The sequence below is a fragment of the Papio anubis genome, chromosome 9 (assembly GCF_008728515.1).
Source record: "Papio anubis isolate 15944 chromosome 9, Panubis1.0, whole genome shotgun sequence".
NCBI lineage: Eukaryota > Metazoa > Chordata > Mammalia > Primates > Cercopithecidae > Papio > Papio anubis.
This window is the reverse complement of record NC_044984.1, coordinates 9,405,972-9,424,934: the sequence shown is the minus strand read 5'-3', so window position 1 is coordinate 9,424,934 and position 18,963 is coordinate 9,405,972. Positions and strand designations below refer to the sequence as shown.

The 18,963-nt window shown below is 36.6% G+C and overlaps 1 protein-coding gene and 1 long non-coding RNA gene across 3 annotated transcripts in view; one reads left to right on the top strand and one right to left on the bottom strand.

Moving 5' to 3' along the window:
* The window catches only part of LOC103875611, a 52,874-nt gene extending 51,528 nt beyond the window's left edge, over positions 1-1,346 (top strand). The window contains exon 6 of the long non-coding RNA XR_004175988.1: positions 1,269-1,346. This is a non-coding gene — a long non-coding RNA (uncharacterized LOC103875611). The remainder of the gene's footprint in view (positions 1-1,268) is intronic.
* Positions 1-18,330, bottom strand: part of LOC101006341 (ovostatin homolog 2-like) — a 47,070-nt gene extending 28,740 nt beyond the window's left edge. Inside the window, exons 1-12 of one of the 2 annotated variants that reach the window (XM_009180168.4) lie at positions 17,463-18,330; positions 16,956-17,139; positions 16,265-16,421; positions 14,905-14,957; positions 14,448-14,468; positions 12,169-12,337; positions 11,266-11,350; positions 7,644-7,761; positions 2,828-2,939; positions 1,764-1,873; positions 1,263-1,421; positions 344-571 (exon numbers count right to left, since the gene is read on the bottom strand). In XM_009180168.4, the coding sequence (XP_009178432.2) occupies positions 344-571; positions 1,263-1,421; positions 1,764-1,873; positions 2,828-2,939; positions 7,644-7,761; positions 11,266-11,350; positions 12,169-12,337; positions 14,448-14,468; positions 14,905-14,957; positions 16,265-16,421; positions 16,956-17,139; positions 17,463-17,527 (1,461 nt within the window). In that variant the 5' untranslated portion in view covers positions 17,528-18,330. Of the gene's footprint in view, positions 1-343; positions 572-1,262; positions 1,422-1,763; positions 1,874-2,827; positions 2,940-7,643; positions 7,762-11,265; positions 11,351-12,168; positions 12,338-14,447; positions 14,469-14,904; positions 14,958-16,264; positions 16,422-16,955 lie in introns of both variants that reach the window. The other variant, XM_009180167.3, reaches the window with a different exon arrangement.
* Between the last annotated feature and the right edge of the window lie 633 nt (positions 18,331-18,963).

Genomic DNA, 18,963 nt, shown 5'->3' with positions numbered 1-18,963 from the left:
GTCCGTTTGCTGCTTATCAAAATAAGTTTTCCACCTTGCTTTCTGGCATCTGCCCAATATTTTACTATTACAGAGGGTCATACATACTTGATATGAGTTACATTTGAATGCTTAAACAAGCAGATGCTGAACAGCAAGTTCTTCAGCCTTCGGGAAATTTAAATTGCCTTAGATCATTTTATGTGTTTGTTGTTAATGGATGGAACAGTATTCACCAGCAAAGTGAGAAGGCTGCCCTTACTCTGGTCACCATGGGATGACTGATGCTTGCTTCCTAAGCTGTGTGGGGCTAAGCAGACGTACAATTGAACAGGATTCCAGGAACCCACTGACTGAGACTCACCAAATAGAAGAACTTTACATTGGAACCATCCTCATATGCTTCACTGTTTAGGGAGTAAAGCACAGTCACAACCTTCTGCTGATTACATTCAAGCTGCTTTGGTTCAGGAACAATCTTCAGAAAGCTGTTGGTTCGGGAGTAAAAGCGTGAGACTAAGAAGCTGGCATCCGAGTACTGAGGCGTCAACCAGCTGGGAAGATAGCAGCTCTTAGGTCGAACATATGTGGCCTGAGATGACAAAAGAAAGTGAAGGGTCTTGGTATCATGACATTCGAAGATAGGTGTTACTGAGAATGGAGGCTTCTCAACTCTCCAGAGTAGGGAGGAATCTCAGCTTGTGGCTGACATTTTAATGTGAAGTTATTGGAATCAAAATAATAACAGCACTCTGCTCTTTGTATACAAAACATGACCATGAAAGATTGTGTAAATATTTCATTAGACTGATGGTGAATTGTTGTGTTTTTTACTCTTTAATTGAAGCCACAGAACTGGGCTTCAGTTCTGTTTCTTTCAGCTTCATGTGAACACTGACAAATTGTTTAACTGCGAAATTCTGTTTAAGCAGCAGAAAATAAAGCGAAAGCATAGGATCTCCCCTATCTATGCGTGAAATGATCTGAGGAAGAAAGTCAAATCATCCTCATGAACTACTTCTTGTTTCCTAGGGGAAAATATTAGTTGTTAGCAAATTTATAACAATCGTTAATAGACTTTTAGCTTCTTATCCTCTTGAACAAGTATTCTCATATATTATTTAGTGAACAAGCAAATTATATAAAATAAGCTACATTTTAAATTTTCTTTAAAATATGTTCTATATACAAGTTATCTTTTAAGATATTCCTAATGTTTAACATTTCTGATACCCAAATCCTCTGTGGGATGTCTAACGGTCTTCTGTTCTTTGATGTCTTACTTTTAGGTTGAACTCTGGGTCAAATATGTCTGAAGTGTCAATGGAAAATTGAGCTTCGCCATTCTCATCTGTAGTGTAATTTCCTATAAATTCATCATTCAGCTCCAGTTGCAACAACTTGTTCACCATAGGTACATTATCGGGACCCGAAAATTTAAGCTGTACAAGAAAAGAATAATTAATATGACTTAAAACACAAAATGTTTACATTTTTACAGAGAAATAGTTTTCTACTCATAAATGTGATCCCTTGTCATTTTCCTAAATTTGAACAGACAGAAAGATGCTCTATTAAATACATAGATATATAATATAAAGTATGGAAACAAGTGTAATGTTATTTATTTTGCTTCTTTCCATTAGGGCATTTTCTAGCACCTCAGACATAGTAATGCTTAAAATATATTATAAAAGTAGGAAAAAAGTGACCAGAAATTTTCAAAGGGCAATCTATGATCCAAGAAAATGAAATGGAAGCATGTATTCTTTAGTAAAACCTACAGTTCCAAAATAAGAAATCCCTCTTCTGTAGAAAGTATCCATGTTCTCAAAGTTTACAGTTCCCAGCAATTGAGTGATAAACACTGAGGTCTCCTCACCGATCTGCACACCTGTAAGGAATGAGGAACACAGCAGAGTGGAACATGTCTAGCTAAGCTACCATCCACAGCAATATAAACGTGACCAGCTTGCCCAGTGTGAACAGCATCAAGATATTGATCAAGTATGCGTATATAGAGCACTTTACAATGGCATAATCACAATTCCTTTTTAAATAACAAGAAATAATTAGTAGTTACATCTGATTTTCCCACTCCAAATGAAATAATTTCTTTCTTCCTTCTTTCCTTTCTTCCCTTTCCTTTCTTTCCCCTTCCTTCCTTTCTTCTTTCCTTCCTTCTTTCCTTCCTTCCTTCCTTCCTTCCTTCCTTCCTTCCTTCCTTCCTTCCTTCCTTCCTTCCTTCCTTCCTTCCTTCCTTCCTTCCTCTTTCTTTTCCTTTCCTTTCCTTTCTTTTCTTTTCTTTTCTTTTCTTTTCTTTTCTTTTTTCTTTTCTTTTCTTTCGACTAAGTCTTGCTCTGTCACCCAGGCTGAAGGCTGAAGTGCAATGGCATGATCTCAGCTCACTGCAGTCTCTGCCTCCTGGGTTCAAGTGATTGTCTCCTGCCTCAGCCTCCCAAGTAGCTGGGATTACAGGCACTCGCCATCATGCTCGGCTAAGTTTTTGTATTTTTGTAGAGACGGGGTTTCACCACGCTGGCCAGGCTGATTTTGAACTCCTGACCTCAGGTGATCCACCTGCCTCGGCCTCCCAAAGTGCTGGGATTACAGGTGTGAGCTACCACGCCCGGTCTCTTCTTTCATTCTTTTAACAGATACTTATTGAACACTCACTATGAGCAATCTTGTAAATTTTTCGGTAATAATTTTTGCACTTGCAACTATTCCCAGTTGTATTAAATTAGAAATAATTAATTAATCTGAATTTGTACTTAGTGCTAACTCAACAAGCTTCTCCCAGTAAGTTGCCATATATCCTCAGGTCGTCCAAAAATACAGTCATTACCTGTTCCAAATTCTGTAACAATTACCGCAACATGAAATGTCATGAATAATCCAGAACGGTAGAGTTGGAAGACTTTTGTATTTACAATTTGATAAACACAACCATTTTCCATCTGAAAAATAAAAAGAAAGTATAATTAAAATGTTAGGGATCTAAGAGGTTCTTTTTAAGTGTCTTTTAAAAATAGGGCTTTTGCACAAATAAATTAACAATCCCCATCCCGTGCCATGGCTCTACCTCATAAACTTGTTGAAATGGCCAAAGAATTAAAGGAGGGGAAGGAGGAGCGAATATTTACATCAGCATTTTAAATAAGGTAAGGAGGTAATCTGTATTTTACAGATTTCAAGGAAATTCTCCTGGAAACATTGTAGATGGGAAAAGGTTAAAGGATGGAAAGGAAGCTGAATGGTATTGTGAAAGGAAAGTAAATCTCAGGACCCCCCAGCATCACTAAGTCAAAGGGAATGGGGGGAGCTAGGAACTCCTGGGCAAATCTGTCTCCCATTTTATTCCCAAATAAGGTAGCTACAAAGTTAAAAACTAGATTCCTCCCTCACGATTTTTCCCTAAAACAGAACATTTCCCTAAAAGAGTTCTTTGGAAATTCACCCTGGCAATATAAATTCATAGCTTACCTTCACAGGCATGGGACAAAGGACAGAACTCAAAGTCATCCCTCTGCTTACCTGAGACAAATGCGTATCTGATGTATCCGATTGCTTCCTCTGCCCAATAGTTTACGTAAAAATGCAGATTTACTGAGCCAGACTAAGGCATAAGTGACTATTCCCCTATCCTCCTCTCACATGTAAATTGTGTATTCAGTGAAAGGCTGACCAAAGACAAAGATTTATTCTTTTTTTTTTTTTTTTTTTTTTTTTTGAGATAGTCTTGCTCTGTCACTCAGGCTGAGGTGCAACAGCGCAATCTTGGCTCACTGCAACCTCCGCCTCCCTGGTTCAAGCGATTCTCCTCCATCAGTCTCCCAAGTAGCTGGGATTACAGGAACCTGCCACCACGCCCGGCTAATTTTTTTTTTTTTTTGAGACAGAGTCTCGCTCTGTCGCCCAGGCTGGAGCGCGGTGGCGCTATCTCGGCTCACTGCAAGCTCCGCCTCCCGGGTTCACGCCATTCTCCTGCCTCAGCCCCGAGTAGCTGGGACTACAGGTGCCCGTCACTACGCCCTGCTAATTTTTTGTATTTTTAGTAGAGACGGGGTTTCACCGTGTTAGCCAGGATGGTCTCTATCTCCTGACCTCGTGATCCGCCCGCCTCGGCCTCCCAAAGTGCTGGGATTACAGGCGTGAGCCACTGCGCCCGGCCCAATTTTTGTATTTTTTGTAGAGATGGGGTTTCTCCATGTTAGTCAGGCTGGTCTCGATCTCCTGACCTCACGGGATCCGCCCGCCTCGGCCTCCCAAAGTGCTGGGTTTACAGCCCTGAACCACTGTGCCTGGCCTCAAAGACTTATTCTTCATACAACTGTTCTTTTATCTACCTATTCTTCATACAACTGTCTTTTATCTACCTATGACCTGGAAGCCCCCTTACTTTGGATTGTCCTGCCTTTCCGGACCGAACCAAGGTACATCTTACACGTATTTGTTGATGTCTCACCTCTCCCTGAAATGCATAAAAGCAAGCTGTACCCCAACCACCTTGGGTGCATGTTGGTAGGACCTCTTGAGGCTGTCATGGGCACATCCTTAACCTTGGCAAAATAAGCTTTCTAAATTGATTGAGATCTGTCTCAGATACTTTTGGTTCACAGCGTTTTAAGAGGAAGAAATTATAATCATGGAGAAAGGCACTAAACAGATGGAACAGAAGCACTCAGCAAATGTGTAACAACAAAACACTTTTTAAGGCAAATTGCTTATTTAAAATAACAAAAAAAATCTATAATCTATCATCAGTAATGTCAATAATTAGAGAAATATAAATTTAGTTATATTTTACAACACAGTGTTTACTAATTCCAGATTTAAAATGTTATAAGGATGCATCAGTTTATTTGATACTCAAAACTATCACATGAGCGAGGTACTGTTATTATCTTATTATATAGATGAATAAACTAAAATAGGTACATCATGTAACCTGTCCAAGACCTCACAGCTAAAAGATGGTGGAGCGAAGTAGCTGCTCGGGCTCCAGAGATGTGCTTCTCAATTTTAAATTAACAGCTACGACATCAACAACAAAAGCAATTTTACTTTGTCTAATTATAATATAGTCAAATTAAAATGAAAGAATAGAAAGTGACCAGAAGAACCTTAATTATTTTGAAAATAAGAGAAAAGCTTTTTTTTCAGGAATCCTTGAATCAAAGAGAAAATATAAAGTAAACCATAAGAACCAAGATATTAGAGTAATGAAAAAATGCTTTGCATCAAAATCAATGGTGTTCAGCTGTAGTTAAGAAGAAATGTAAAACATTGAATGTGCTTATTACTAAAAGAAACAGCTAATATATTTTTTAAACCCCAACAAAATCAACTACAAATATTAAAAAAAAGAATTAATAAGATGAAAGAGAAAATAAATTATTTAGGAACACAAAATAATATAAGAAAGAAAATAGTAAAAATAAGAAGCAATAAAATAGGCGAAACTTTTGTGGGCATGATTTAGTACAAAGAGTGAGAGAGAACAAAATCGGGAGATAGGTGCTAACACAACACAGCCCACATCTGGAAGAAAAATTCCCATTTTAGAATATCATTGGAAATGAACTTTATGTCTATTAAAAAATTGTAAACAACCTTAAGAGCATACTTAGATAGCCACATGTACAACACAGGGGCCCGTGAGATTTTTTTTCCTAAGACTGGAAACCCAGGAACGTAAGGAAGGTGGGTATGTCAAAAATAGGACAAAGTAAATGAGTTGGCTGTTTAAATAACAGGCTCGAAAAAAAAAAATGCTTGGAGGATGGAAGGCAGTACTTACAATGAAAGTTTCCATTTCACATGAACAGAAAAACATAGGTAATTAAGAGTTCTCAGGCCAGGCGCGGTGGCTCAAGCCTGTAATCCCAGCACTTTGGGAGGCCGAGACGGGCGGATCACGAGGTCAGGAGATCGAGACCATCCTGGCTAACACGGTGAAACCCCGTCTCTACTAAAAAGTACAAAAAACTAGCCGGGCGCGGTGGCAGGCGCCTGTAGTCCCAGCTACTCGGGAGGCTGAGGCGGGAGAATGGCGGGAACCCGGGAGGCGGAGCTTGCAGTGAGCTGAGATCCCGCCACTGCACTCCAGCCTGGGCAGACAGAGTGAGACTCCGTCTCAAAAAAAAAAAAAAAAAAAGAGTTCTCAAATCCAAATTGATAACAAAAATATGAAAAGTTGCTCAAACTAAATAGGAATTAGATAACACAAGTTAAAACAAGCTAAATTTGTGTCTATCAAAATGACAAAAACTTTTAAAAGTTCTAAATATATTGCTGAAAGTAATTTGGAAAATATAGTATTCTCATATATGTCTGACAGGAATTTGAATGCCTAAAAACTTTTAGGAGAGCAATATGCTAATAGTTATTAAAATTAAAACTATCTGTCTGTGAACATTATCTGTATTTCCTTTGACTCAGGAAACTCACTCTAAGAAATTTATTTCAAATAAATAAAACCTCTCATATATAAAGATAGTTCCACCAGACAGAATCTTTTCTGTTTGTTTGTTTGTTTTTGAGGCAGGTCTTGCTCTGTTGCCCAGGCTGGAGTATAGTGGTGCAAACACAATTTATTGCAGCCTTGACCTCCTGGGCTCCAGTGATTCTCTTGCCTCAGTCTCCCTGTAGCTGGGACCACAGAGGTACACCACTATGCCTGGCTCATTTTTGTAGAGAAGGGGCTCACTAAGTTGCCCAGGCTGGTTTTGATCTCCTGGAGTCAAATGATCCTCCCGCCTCAGCCTTCCGAAATGCTCACATTAGAGGTGTGAGCCACTGCTCCTAGCCTCTACCAGATTATTTATTGATATGTTTTTCACATGGGGGAAAAAAAATAAACCATTAGCTGAGGGAACACCCATCATTGTGTAAAACGGTTGACTGAACTCTATCAGAACCACCCAATGGAAGCATGTACTGCTGACGTGGAAAAATCCCACCCTACTTTTCTTTGCCTGCATTTCCTATATAAAGGTAGGATCCTGCTTGTGTCTGTCAATTATTGATATTTACCTAGAGGATGTTCACTAAATTTGATGAGTAACTTTAGGACAATTGGACTTAAAATACGAACGATGTGGCATACACAGGCTTCACTTCGGGGAGTCAAAAGACAGTTTGGAAGAGATAGGAAGAGTTGTTCACTTAAGGTTAGGATGCTGCAGATAGAGAGAGCAAATGATGACTTCGGATATGAACTGCAAGTCTAAAGTAATATAGTGGGGGTACTCTGAATTGCAGCTGATTGCAAATAAGCTGTTTCCATTAAAAAAAAAAAAATCCAGGTGGCATGGAGAGTAATATCACAGACTCACTTAAAAAATGATTAACAATTCTCCAAAGGAAAATCAGGGAGGCTACCTAGGCAGTATATAAAACAACAAAGCCCATGATATCTTTCGGATTCTAAAAATCCCATGAATCTAGAGGTGGATAACAATTTACGTGGCCTGTGGAAGAAAAGACTACTTTAAGCCCTGTATTTTCTTCTCGTTCTTCACTTTATTTAGCTGCAAACTCCATGATCAATAAAATGAAAACAGTATTGTGAAGCCCCTCTTATAAATGAAATCAAAGAAAGAATAAGAATGAAAAATGAGTGAGAACTTTTGTTTTGGAGTAAAGATTGTGGTCTTTACCTGTGCAATAAATTGCTCACATATTTCATTGTCGTTTTTCTCACAATTGCTTGAAGAAAAATACTCTCTGCACACCCGGATTTGGGTTTTCCCTTGCACAGGTTGGCCAAAGGTGTACCTAATAGGGGAAGGTGTAGTTATGATTACAGACAACCAATATCATAGCCATATTTTATGATCTTCTTCAGAAATTATGTAGGAAGTCTCTAAACTATGAGTAACCCAGTCTAACCAAATTGCATTAGGAATTCTCACCTACTGGTGAGGCTTTAGGTTCCCCACAGAATTCAGGTTAAACTGGGCATTTGATCTCTTAGGAGGATTTGGCTGCTTTTTAAAAAATCGAATTCAGGGTAAGGCAGAATCTAAAATAATCTAAAATCTCATTGAATATGATTTAATGCTTAAACTGAGTTTTTAAAAAATATATTTTAATCTGATAGAAACATCATAACATTATAGCACTTTCCCTTCTATCAGAAAAATATATATGTATATCAAACTTGGATGATTCAGGATCTTGAAATATTTCCACATCAGTATTTTAAGCATGAGTTTTTATTTATCACTCAATAAATATAAAGGCTGTGGGGCTTGGCATGAACTGGTTATGCTTTGACCAAAAATATAATACCTTATGGGGTGGGTTTGAGTATCTCATTTTCTCCTAAAACACAAAACTACAACACAAGATTTGTAAAGGTTCAACCAAAGGCAAATCTAGTTAATTGGAGTTTTTCGTTTTGTTAATAGATAACAAGTGTAAAACTAGCATATAATAAAAGTGAATATTATTTTCGCAGATTAGAATACTTTTTTCTAATTGTTGGACACTGATATATATCATTTATTTTTCCCAGTGACCCTGATTTGTAAAATGAGGTCAAGTAACTTACTTCTCCACATTGTAATTGATGAAACTAAAATTCGGACTCAGATCTGCCTCACTCCGTGGCCTGTGCCCTTTTCTTTCCACTCACCTTTTTCTCTTCCCATTTAAACATTCCTAACACTTCTGAGATTCTGGGTCAATTCACATCAATAAACTCATGTGTCAGGTTTCATGATTATATAAAGGCCAGACTTAGATCTGGCCACACGTATTTCTTCTTATTTCTGAACATTTCTTCTTATTTCTACTTAATGTCTTTTATTTATAAAATAAAACTCTTACTTCAGTGTTATCTGTAAGCTAACATATGCCCATAAGACAGGTAGCTTAAATGTTTAAAACAGGACAGAATAAACATTCTCCCTTTGTTTGTGATTTGAAAAGCTTTCTGTGAATGCTAATGCAGTGTGTTAAAATCTCTTTGCCTATAGGTAAATTTTCTTCCCTCTCAAAAGCCTAAGTCATCTCTGAGATGGTTTGCTAAACTAATCCAATTTTTTCTTGTTTTCTCTAGCCCTTCTAAGCTAAATCCCAGAAAGGACTAAAGAAACACAGACACAGTATCATACAATTTGAGATGAACCAATTTGGTGTGAACCTTCTAGAAGCAGTGCTCTCACAATCTGCCCAGAAATAACTTTGTAGCAAGCACAGCTGCAGTCTAGCTGCCTGGCCTCTTGGCAGGGTATTATTATTGCTGATACTGATTTACTCCTTAATGTAACTCTATCCAGAATACAATATTAAAGAAATTTCAAGAAATCAGGTTTGCAAGTTTTTTCCAAAGGCCAGGCTTGAGAAGCATTTTTTTCTCTCCCAATGTGTTGTAGTTTTTTTTTAGTATACTATTGTGCAGATAAATAAATGAGATGCTAATGCCGTTGAAAGCTCTGGCTTTGTGTATGGCCTTTCTAGCGAAACCAGTTTAGGACTCTGGATTTCTTCCAGCTTATATTTAACACCTCATCATTTTCAACATCAATGATCTACACTCTCTCATCTATTACGTATATTAAATTCTGGTATTTTCAACTACTCTTCATTAAAACCCAGAAAAAAATTTATAATCGTTTCCTAAAGTCAAATCCTAAAGATTTGAAATGCTGCTGAAAACTGATTTCCAAGATTCAAGATTCTCTGGGGCATCAAAGGCATCTTAAGAACCCCCCTTGCACGTTCATTAGACAGCCCTTTAACCAACATATCTTTAATAGACTGCTGAAAATACTCAAAGGCAAGTAATTTTCACCTCGTAAGTTAAATAAAGTGTTTAACAAATATGACAAATATTAATATTGTTAACTGTTTTTATAAAGTATATGACAGTTATTGATTGGGAGAGTAGTTTTGAAACTGAGCAACCTAGGTCTAAATCCTAGTTCTGCCATCAACAAGCTCCATTACTGTTGGTAAGTTATTTTAATTCTCTGTATCTTATTATCTTTCTTCATAAAATAGAGATGACAATAGCTCCTATCTCATAGCACTGTGGTAATAATATACGCAAAGCTTAAAAACTAGTTGACATTCAAAAATGTTAGCTGTTTTGTTTGTTTGTTTGTTTGTTTGTTTCTTCTGAGACGGAGTTTCACTCAGTTGCCCAGGCTGGAGTGAGGCGGCACGATCTCGGCTCACTGCAACCTCCGCCTCCTGGGTGCAAGCAATTCTCCTGCCTCAGCCTCCCGAGTAGCTGCGATTACAGGCGCCTGCCATCACGCCCATCTAATTTTTTGTATTTTTAGTAGAGACGGGGTTTCACTATGTTGGCCAGGCTGGTCTCGAACTCCTGACCTCGGGTGATCCCCCCCCACCTTGGCCTCCCAAAGTGCTGGAATTACAGGCGTGAGCCACCGTGCCTGGCCAATTGTTTATAAATTATTATTAGAAATTTGAGAAAAGGCATTAAAAAAGGGGAAAAAAATTAAAAATAATTTTCCAAAAACAAAATACGAATTTCTGAAATCATGTATTTTTTTGCATTAAGATAATTCAAATAATTCAGATTGAATTGATATGATGCCTTATCTTCACTTTGCCATTTCAATAGCTCATATTCTTATTTTAATGAAAATATGCCATGATAGTGAAGATTCAATGAGACAATTTCATACCAGCTGCTAGAATTCTGCATTGGCACAACATGTTTAGTGAGGAGTATGGCAATCAGAAGACTAAAAGAATGTTACAGATTTTGTCTTGGTAATTCCTTTTCTGGAAATCTTTCTTAAGAATTTTTAATTCAAAAGCTACCTATTATATGTTATACACAAAGACATATACTGCAAAATTATTAATTACCAGGAAAACAAAATGAAACAGGCAACATATTATATAATAAAATAATTAAATTTGATACAGTCACATATAAATATGTTTGTGCAACAGAAAATTGGAATTAATGAAAAGATTGGCATAATATGAAGACATGTTTTCTTAATTATAATAAATAGAAAAGTATGATTGCAGTCATGGAAAATATTCATTAAAATTAAAGGAAACTTACAATGTTAGTGACATTACAATGTTAATGGCAGTTGGTCAAATTAATAATAGGTAATGTCTTGTATTTTTCTCTATATTTTTTCAAATATTCTATAATGAGGATTCATTGCTTCTCTAATGACATTAATGTAAGCATATAAATAATTAGAGTTTCATGGTTAATCTCACATCTCATTCTCTCTGAGCTTTGTTTTCTTGTGAAGATAAATCCCCTGAATAAATACTTACTTAGCACAAACATCCACTTGGAATTCATCATCTGAAATAGTTACTGTTTGTGGTGCACTGACCGTAACTTCAAACTTGGGCAACACTGGAAACAAAGAGAAATATACTTTAGCCTGCACAATCACAGGAAATTGCAGTCTTATAGCTTACTATGATTCCTTGTACCTTCCATCTGTACGAGCTATGTATCATTTGCCCCAAATTGTGTGGCACCATTCTACATGGTGGTGTCTCATTAATGATTAATTCTTCCTCTTTCTTTTCTTTTCCTTATCCTCAGATTTTCACATTTTGTTTCTTTTTGCTTGTTTGAGACGGAGTCTCACTCTGTTGCCCAGGCTGGAGTGCAGTGGTGCAATCTCGGCTCACTGCAACCTCTGCCTACAGGGTTCAAGCCATTCTCATTCTCCTGCCTCAGCCTCTTGAGTAGCTGGGATTACAGGCATGCATGACCATGCTAGGCTAATTTTTATATTTTTAGTAGAGACTGGATTTCATCATGTTGGCCAGGCTGGTCCCGAACTCCTGACCTCATGATCCACCCGCCTCAGTCTTTCAAAGTGCTGGGATTACAGGCGTGAGCCACCATACCCAGCCTCACATTTTGTTTCTATTGCAATCTCTTAGATCTCTCCTAGAAGACTGTGGGGATTCTAGGAAAAAATGTGTATTTTTCTAGGGGGAAAAAGAAGGCAGGAATCAGAATAAGGATACTGGGGAAGGAATGAGGAGCAGCAAAGTACTGATGACGAAGCCAACCAGGTCAAGGAAGGGAGATCAGGGAGATAAAGAAAATCAGATCAAGCTTCACCTACTCCTGCCTAAGTGTAACATAAATGTTGTTTTGTTCCATCCTTTAAACCCTTCATCTACATAGGACAACTACAAATAGCAACTGGTTACCATATCTTTTAACAGCAAATTGGTGTGTCACTGTCTTCCCTGAGTTTTTTTTCACAACAATCCAGTAATCTCCAAATATTGGTTCCGAAATCAGTTGGAATGAGAGTTGGGTAATATTTCGGAAAGAAGTCACATTTTGCCATTGAAAAATCCGATTGTTTTGAGGATCCTAGAAAATAATGAAAAAAAAAAAAAAACAATCAGAGTTTGCATGAGAGCATTACCCTTTGCTGATATATTTTGGATCGTTTCTATAGTTGTTGGAAGTAAAGAAAATGCGATCATTTTATTGCACTAATTATCTCAAATTGTAGAAGCAGCATAACTTCCTCAATGCATTCAATTCCAATCTTAACGTATATCTCACTTAAACCCAAAATGGCTAACAGTTCCATAGTTAAAGTTCCATAGTTAAAGAATTAGAAACTTATTTTGCTTGCTTCAGAGTGGTGCTGTCCAACGCGATGAACTCACACCAAAAGGGTCACAAAGAAACACAAGCTAACAAATGCTTATAAAAATTGCCACGGGTTTTTATTTAGTCTCTACATAAGTTGGTCATGAATTGCACACTTTCTATGCAAGAGCTGCTAAGTGGAAGTTGTATGACAAGAGAGGATTGATGATGCCAATATAAATAAATTTATTAACTTATTAATAAATTCTAGAAACAATGTATATTTTCTAGGGGGAAAAAGAAAATAAATTTATTTATATCATTCAGCTGTGACTAAAGAAATCCTGACTAAAAAGATCTCCATAAAAAGACAAAAACGTACTTCACTACTCACTATAATTTTTTTTTCTTTCCTCTACTGTAAAGTCTAAAAAGCTAGAGGCCAGGCACAGTGGTTCATATCTATGTTCCCAGCACTTTGGGAGGCTGAGGTTGGAGGATTGCTTGAGCCCAGGAGTACACGACCAGCCCGGGCAACAAAGTGAGAACATGTCTCTACAAAAAAATTAAAAATTAAAAATTAGTAAAGCATGGTGGCTATTTTTGTTTTCCTGTGTAGCTCTGGTCCCAGCTATACAACAGGTTGAGGCAGGAGGATTGCTTGAGCTCAGGAAATTGAGACCGCAGTGAGCCGTGTTCACATCATTGCACTCCATTCTACACAACAGAGCAAGACCTTGACTCAAAACAAAACAAAACAAAACAAACAAAACAAAACAAATCTTAAGGCTGAATTAATATCTCAGACTTCCTTTCAGTTAGAGTTGTACAAGTGACAAAGTGTTGGTTGATTAAGTGTAAGAGGAAGTCACTGGTTAGCAATTCTCTCTAAAAGAATCACGCCTAGTTGGCAATACATTGAGGGTAGCAGAGAGGTTAAGCAGAAAAAGCCTGGATCCTTGGCAGCACTGTGTTGTTGCTAAGTGTCTACACTCAGACTTAGTGGTTTGTGAAAACAAAGAATCTTTACTCGTTTAAGTCAACTTTAGTTAAGCTTTCTGTTACTTTCAATGGAATGCAATGTTAGCTGAATCAGGATGTGATGGAAATACTATTTATAGATTACTGATAATGCAGACAACATGAAAATGACTGACATGATAATTTGTCTACTATAAGGATGAGCTTAGTGTAGGATACACCTCTGTAACAAAGTCAAAGCCATCTAAATTATACAAAGACTATTTGATGCACATATTTACATACATAATTACTAGTGCTGAGCCTGGATCTCAGTGTACCCATCTTCAGACATAGCTAGCAATACTGTTGCACATTGTGTGTAACAGATTAAAATACATATGTTGGAGTTGGTTGATACAATTTTTTACTGATAAGCATACGACTTCAAATAAGTTTGAAGACCCCGCTATTCTAGAGACTAGAACAGTTAGGAAGAGCCTCCCTTAATTATTTTCTGAAAACAGAGTCAGTTTTATAATAATATCACCTTCTAGCATATTTCAAAATTTTTAGATGTTTGTGTTTTCTATTTCCTTAAAACAAGAAGTGGCTAAATTAAGATTGAAAATGGCCAGCAGCCAAAATTAAGCAATTTCAGGCAAGGACACCGCTTAGAAAAATCTCAATGCTTTATTCTCCGTAAAAACCAAAATAATGCATTTGCCACACGGCTTGCACCAAAAGCAGCAGTACTTGATTTAGACCTTCATCTGATGCCTTACATTGTGTATGCACATAAAAACTTTCACTTCCCCTTATTTTAGTCATCTTAATTCCTAATTATGGATTATAAAAACCAAAACAAATCACCTTTATCTAAATATTTTAAAAGAATGAATGTAAAAAGCAGGTCCCTTACCTGAACTGTGATTAAAGGATACTGAAAGAGGAAAAAAAATACAGATTAATACTGTAATAGCACATTATTTTTTGCCAAATATTGCATTGCAAAGCTCTAAATATGTCTTAATTTAAGTATCAAAACCTAGGCTTTACTTCCCCGGAGGACAACGTTTCTATGGCTAAAGATGCCAAGAAAATCACAAAGGCGAAATAAATCCCAAACATCTTCTGGGAAGGAGAAAGCAGGTTCCATACAACCTATGTTTACTTGACATAATGAAAAGGCCTAAAAAATATACATCAACTCACTACAAATGAAAGTTTTCCATTTAAACATGAGGTTAGCATTGAAGCTATACCCATAAAGTACCCTACGCTGGAACCTCATTTCCACACACATGGAAAGCTTCCTGAAGAAGCTTTATGTAGCAATGGATTTGTCTAATTGTACCACTAGAAGTTATTGAACTCACCAAATCTTCAACAGCCTTGAACTTGGTATCCAGGGTCACAATGCGAAACTGAACTAAAAGAGATAGAGAGAGAGAGAGAGAGCGGGGGGTCATTTTTTGTTGTTATTGTTATTTTCCCTCCAGGTATGGTTGCTTGTAAACAGAGAAATTAATTGCCTTGCAATCATGGAATACTACGCTCCCTTCTCCCCTGGCTCTGACTTGACTCTTTCAGATTGGGGTTTCATTGGGAAAGATCTCTTATTGCACGTTGATAATTCCTCTGTTCAGGATGCTCTGCTGTGACCGAGGCTGACACTAGCAGCTACTACTGCTAGGAACTTTTGCCCTTATAGCCCATAGAGAGATCTTCAGCATTGGTGACAGAATTAGTCACAGAAGGATAAATGTGAAATACATAAGGCAGGAGATAAACATAATTTTCCTGAAAAAATGTATTGATGCTAGCAAACATTAATTTTAGCAGAATTCTAGAAAAACTATCTTAGCCAACTTTGTATACATAATTTTCATCATAGCATTTTAGTGAGTCCAAAAGAGAAAATATAATTTAGCAAAAATCTCACTCTAAGAAATCTGAGTTTAGTTCTATTTATTTTCAATAAATGATATATACTAATAACCAGAATTAAATGTAGAGATGCTTTCTTCCAACTCTTTAATTTTACGAATGAGAAAACTAAGTCCTAAATAACAGAATTTACTTTGCAAAAGCCAATTATTTAGTAACAGATCCAAGACCAAAACTAAAGCCTCTGAATGTTGATTTGGTGTTCTTTCTGCTACCTTCTACTTACAACAACAATAAAGAAACTAGAAGGGCTTTACCTAGGTTATCAGATTCATTATTACTTCTACTAGTATGAATAATAGTGATAATAATATTAGTTAGGGGTCTTTACTGAATGTTAGGCACTATTTTACATTGACTATCTTATTTTACTCTAACAATATTTCTACAAGTGAAACACTTTTATTTCCATTTTGCAGGTGAAATAACTGAGCCTTAAATAGAGAATTAATTATCTTGCCCAATCGGTAAGTTATGGAGCAAAGATTCAAACCAAACAATTGTCCTCCAAATCCTACAGTTGTAGCCATTACATTATATAGGCCTATCGCTAGAATTTGTAAACACTGAAAATGGTATTGAAAATTTTATGAAGCAAAGCATTCAATTACTGATGTTGGAGGGTACTCTTTCATAACTGACCCAGGCAACCAATAAGAATTCCAGAAATTCACAATTCCATGATGTTAAGAATCAATTTAAGAGTAAAATTCAAGTTTGAATTGCTCTTAATTTGGTGAATGCATTTCTGAAGCCAATGATACTAAGGAAACACAAATATTTACTTACCATTCTCTCCTGATTTATAGATGGGTTTATCTGTCTGTATAAAGGTTGCCTTCTCCTCTGAAATGACTGCTACAGATCTTCTCTCAGAGATTTGATGAGTATCTCCCTTAGCCAGCAAGGTAATAAAAGCCAACTGTTCAGATGACTTCTGAGAGACCTTTTTATGTGGAAGAGCAGAGAATGAAGAAATTATTTTTGGATGTTAAGATGGTGAACAATGTCTTAATTTGGTTTCTTACAATAAGAGAGACTTGTAAACCTACGTTTTCCTAATGAGAGACAGTGATTCCCTGTTGTAATTCGTTTATTTAGCGTGAGGACACTTTCTAAGAAACTTTTTTCTTATATCTTCTTGCCTTTTGTTTATGGTTTTTGTTGCCCTGAGTCCCAACCCTTCTCTTCTTTGCTTACATTCTCTTTCCTCAAATTGTGGAACAATTTTACTATCTAAAAAAACTTTTTACTGTTACCTCATTACATCTTTTTATGATAGAAGTATGGCAGTATTTCCCAAGTTTTGTTGCATGTGAAATTTTTCTTTATTTCTTGACTTCCAGGTATTATTCAATTTTCTTTCCTACCTTTTATAATTCATCCCCAACCAAGATTTGTTACCGCTCTAAAAATAATTTTTAAAAAATAATTTCATCTTTCCATCTGAAGTCCTGAAATGTCAAATTCAATGCCTGACCTTGAAATCTGCACAAGCATAGAAGTTATCTTCTTCCACAAACTGGTCAAAAATAGTGGTATTGGATCCATCATATTCTAAGACGACACTCAAGGATACAGATTCATTAAGTTTTAAGAGGTGGAGACAAGCTTTTCCTGCAGAATCACTCTGAATCACAGAGGAGACCCATAGGATATATTGCCTATGCAAAGAAAGTAACTGACACTGTAAACACATGTAGGAAAAATGGAGAACATCCACAGAAAGCATCTTTACCTTACTGAAATATCCCTGAAATATGTACCTTTTTCACAGATGGTATTACAGCAAACTTAGGCACAGAGAAGTATCTTAAGAAAAAGAGGTCAATTGTCTTTATATTTGCTTAAAATTTATAGAACAAACAAACCAGCACTCAGTCTCAGAAGGTGAAATGGTAAAAATGTAATTACATTTTAACATGAAACATATTTCATGAGGTCATTTTGTTAGTACTTTGCTATACATAGTGCAATATTTCCTTACGGTTCTGAAGCCACAGCAGCAGTAAAATGAAGCAAAAAGGTGCTCAGGAGAAAAGTAGCCACCATTTTATCCAGATGCCTGAGTAATAAAGATTTCAAGAGAAATTTTCTCACGGTCCCTTTCTCACTCTCATTAGAAATTAGCTACCTCAACTCTCCACTTTCCTTACTTCCTTCTGCTCTACCTCTCTCTGTATATTGTTGCTTTTATAGTCATACACAATGGAAGACCAATTACTTTTTGGAGCAAGTACCGTGGAATCCACCAATCACATTTAGATCACCTCTCCTGTTACTTCTCCGAAAGGTGTCACTTTATATGCAACTTCCTGCTTAAGTTCACTGGACCCTGCTCTGTTTTTAGAATCAGCAGCACAAGTTGTACAGGAAGAAAGAGAAGAACAAAGAAAATAGTTGTGTGACAGGGGTTCATTAGTTTATTTCAGCATCACACTCACAGGGTTGACTGCAGTATCAAAAGCATTACTACCTAGGAATTAGCAGTTAGAAGAAAAATACCTCTCCAAAGAGCTGTTACCATACCAATTCCCAAAACGTATATTTTCCAGGCTTCTGAGAGAAGTAGCATTACTGGTTTTGCCAAAACATTAATACAAACCAAACAGATATTCAACAAAAGCTTATTTTACAGATAATTGAAACTGTTAAGTTACTCTTTTATAATTTCATAATACAAAATTCAGCATTAAAAATGTTGATCTGTGTTTAACATTTAATGTGACTATCTTAGTGAGGTCTTCTTACAATGTTCAATGTCCTTTTCTACCCTCAATATAATGAGAAAAAAATGAAAGAAAAGGTGAAACACACACACACACACATTTCTTGGCCAAAAAAAAAAAAGAAGAAAATAAATTCTTTACCATTATTTTGATTGCAAAACATTTTTTACAAAGCACATGAACCATACCAAGGAAACTAGGAAACCCTTGATAACATCTTTAGTGTGTTAATTCTCCCATTTGTATTGTCTTTCCCTTTTTTTTTCTTAAAAACATTCCTCTCACTTTAAGTATTGATGGAGTTAATGCATATGGCTTAAAGAAGGTTACATTGGGTAAGAAAAGAGAGAAACTGGATTTAATCTTTCGGAAATAGGCCTGAAACAGCAAACACAAAGTAAAGAACAACAAAACCAATTAGAACCTAAACATTGAGGAGCTGTAATGGCATTAAAATGCAGGTAACCACGAAGTCTGGGGAAGGTGAGGACAGGGGTTCCTTGTTGACCACATTTCATGTTCTAGCACAGAATTGTAGTCATAAAAGTTCTGACCATCTTATTCTCTCAGTAGAGTTGAGACATTGATCTCTTACCCATCCCCACTTAGGATTTTGTTTATGTGTGTCTTTTCTCTAACCTGCATAGGACCCCAACTCTCTGAAAATCTCTGTTACAGAAGTTAGTCTTCAATTGCTGGCCAGCCCTGCCAGCAATTGGAATATTTTCTTTCTTTCTTTCCATTGGAATATCAAATTGT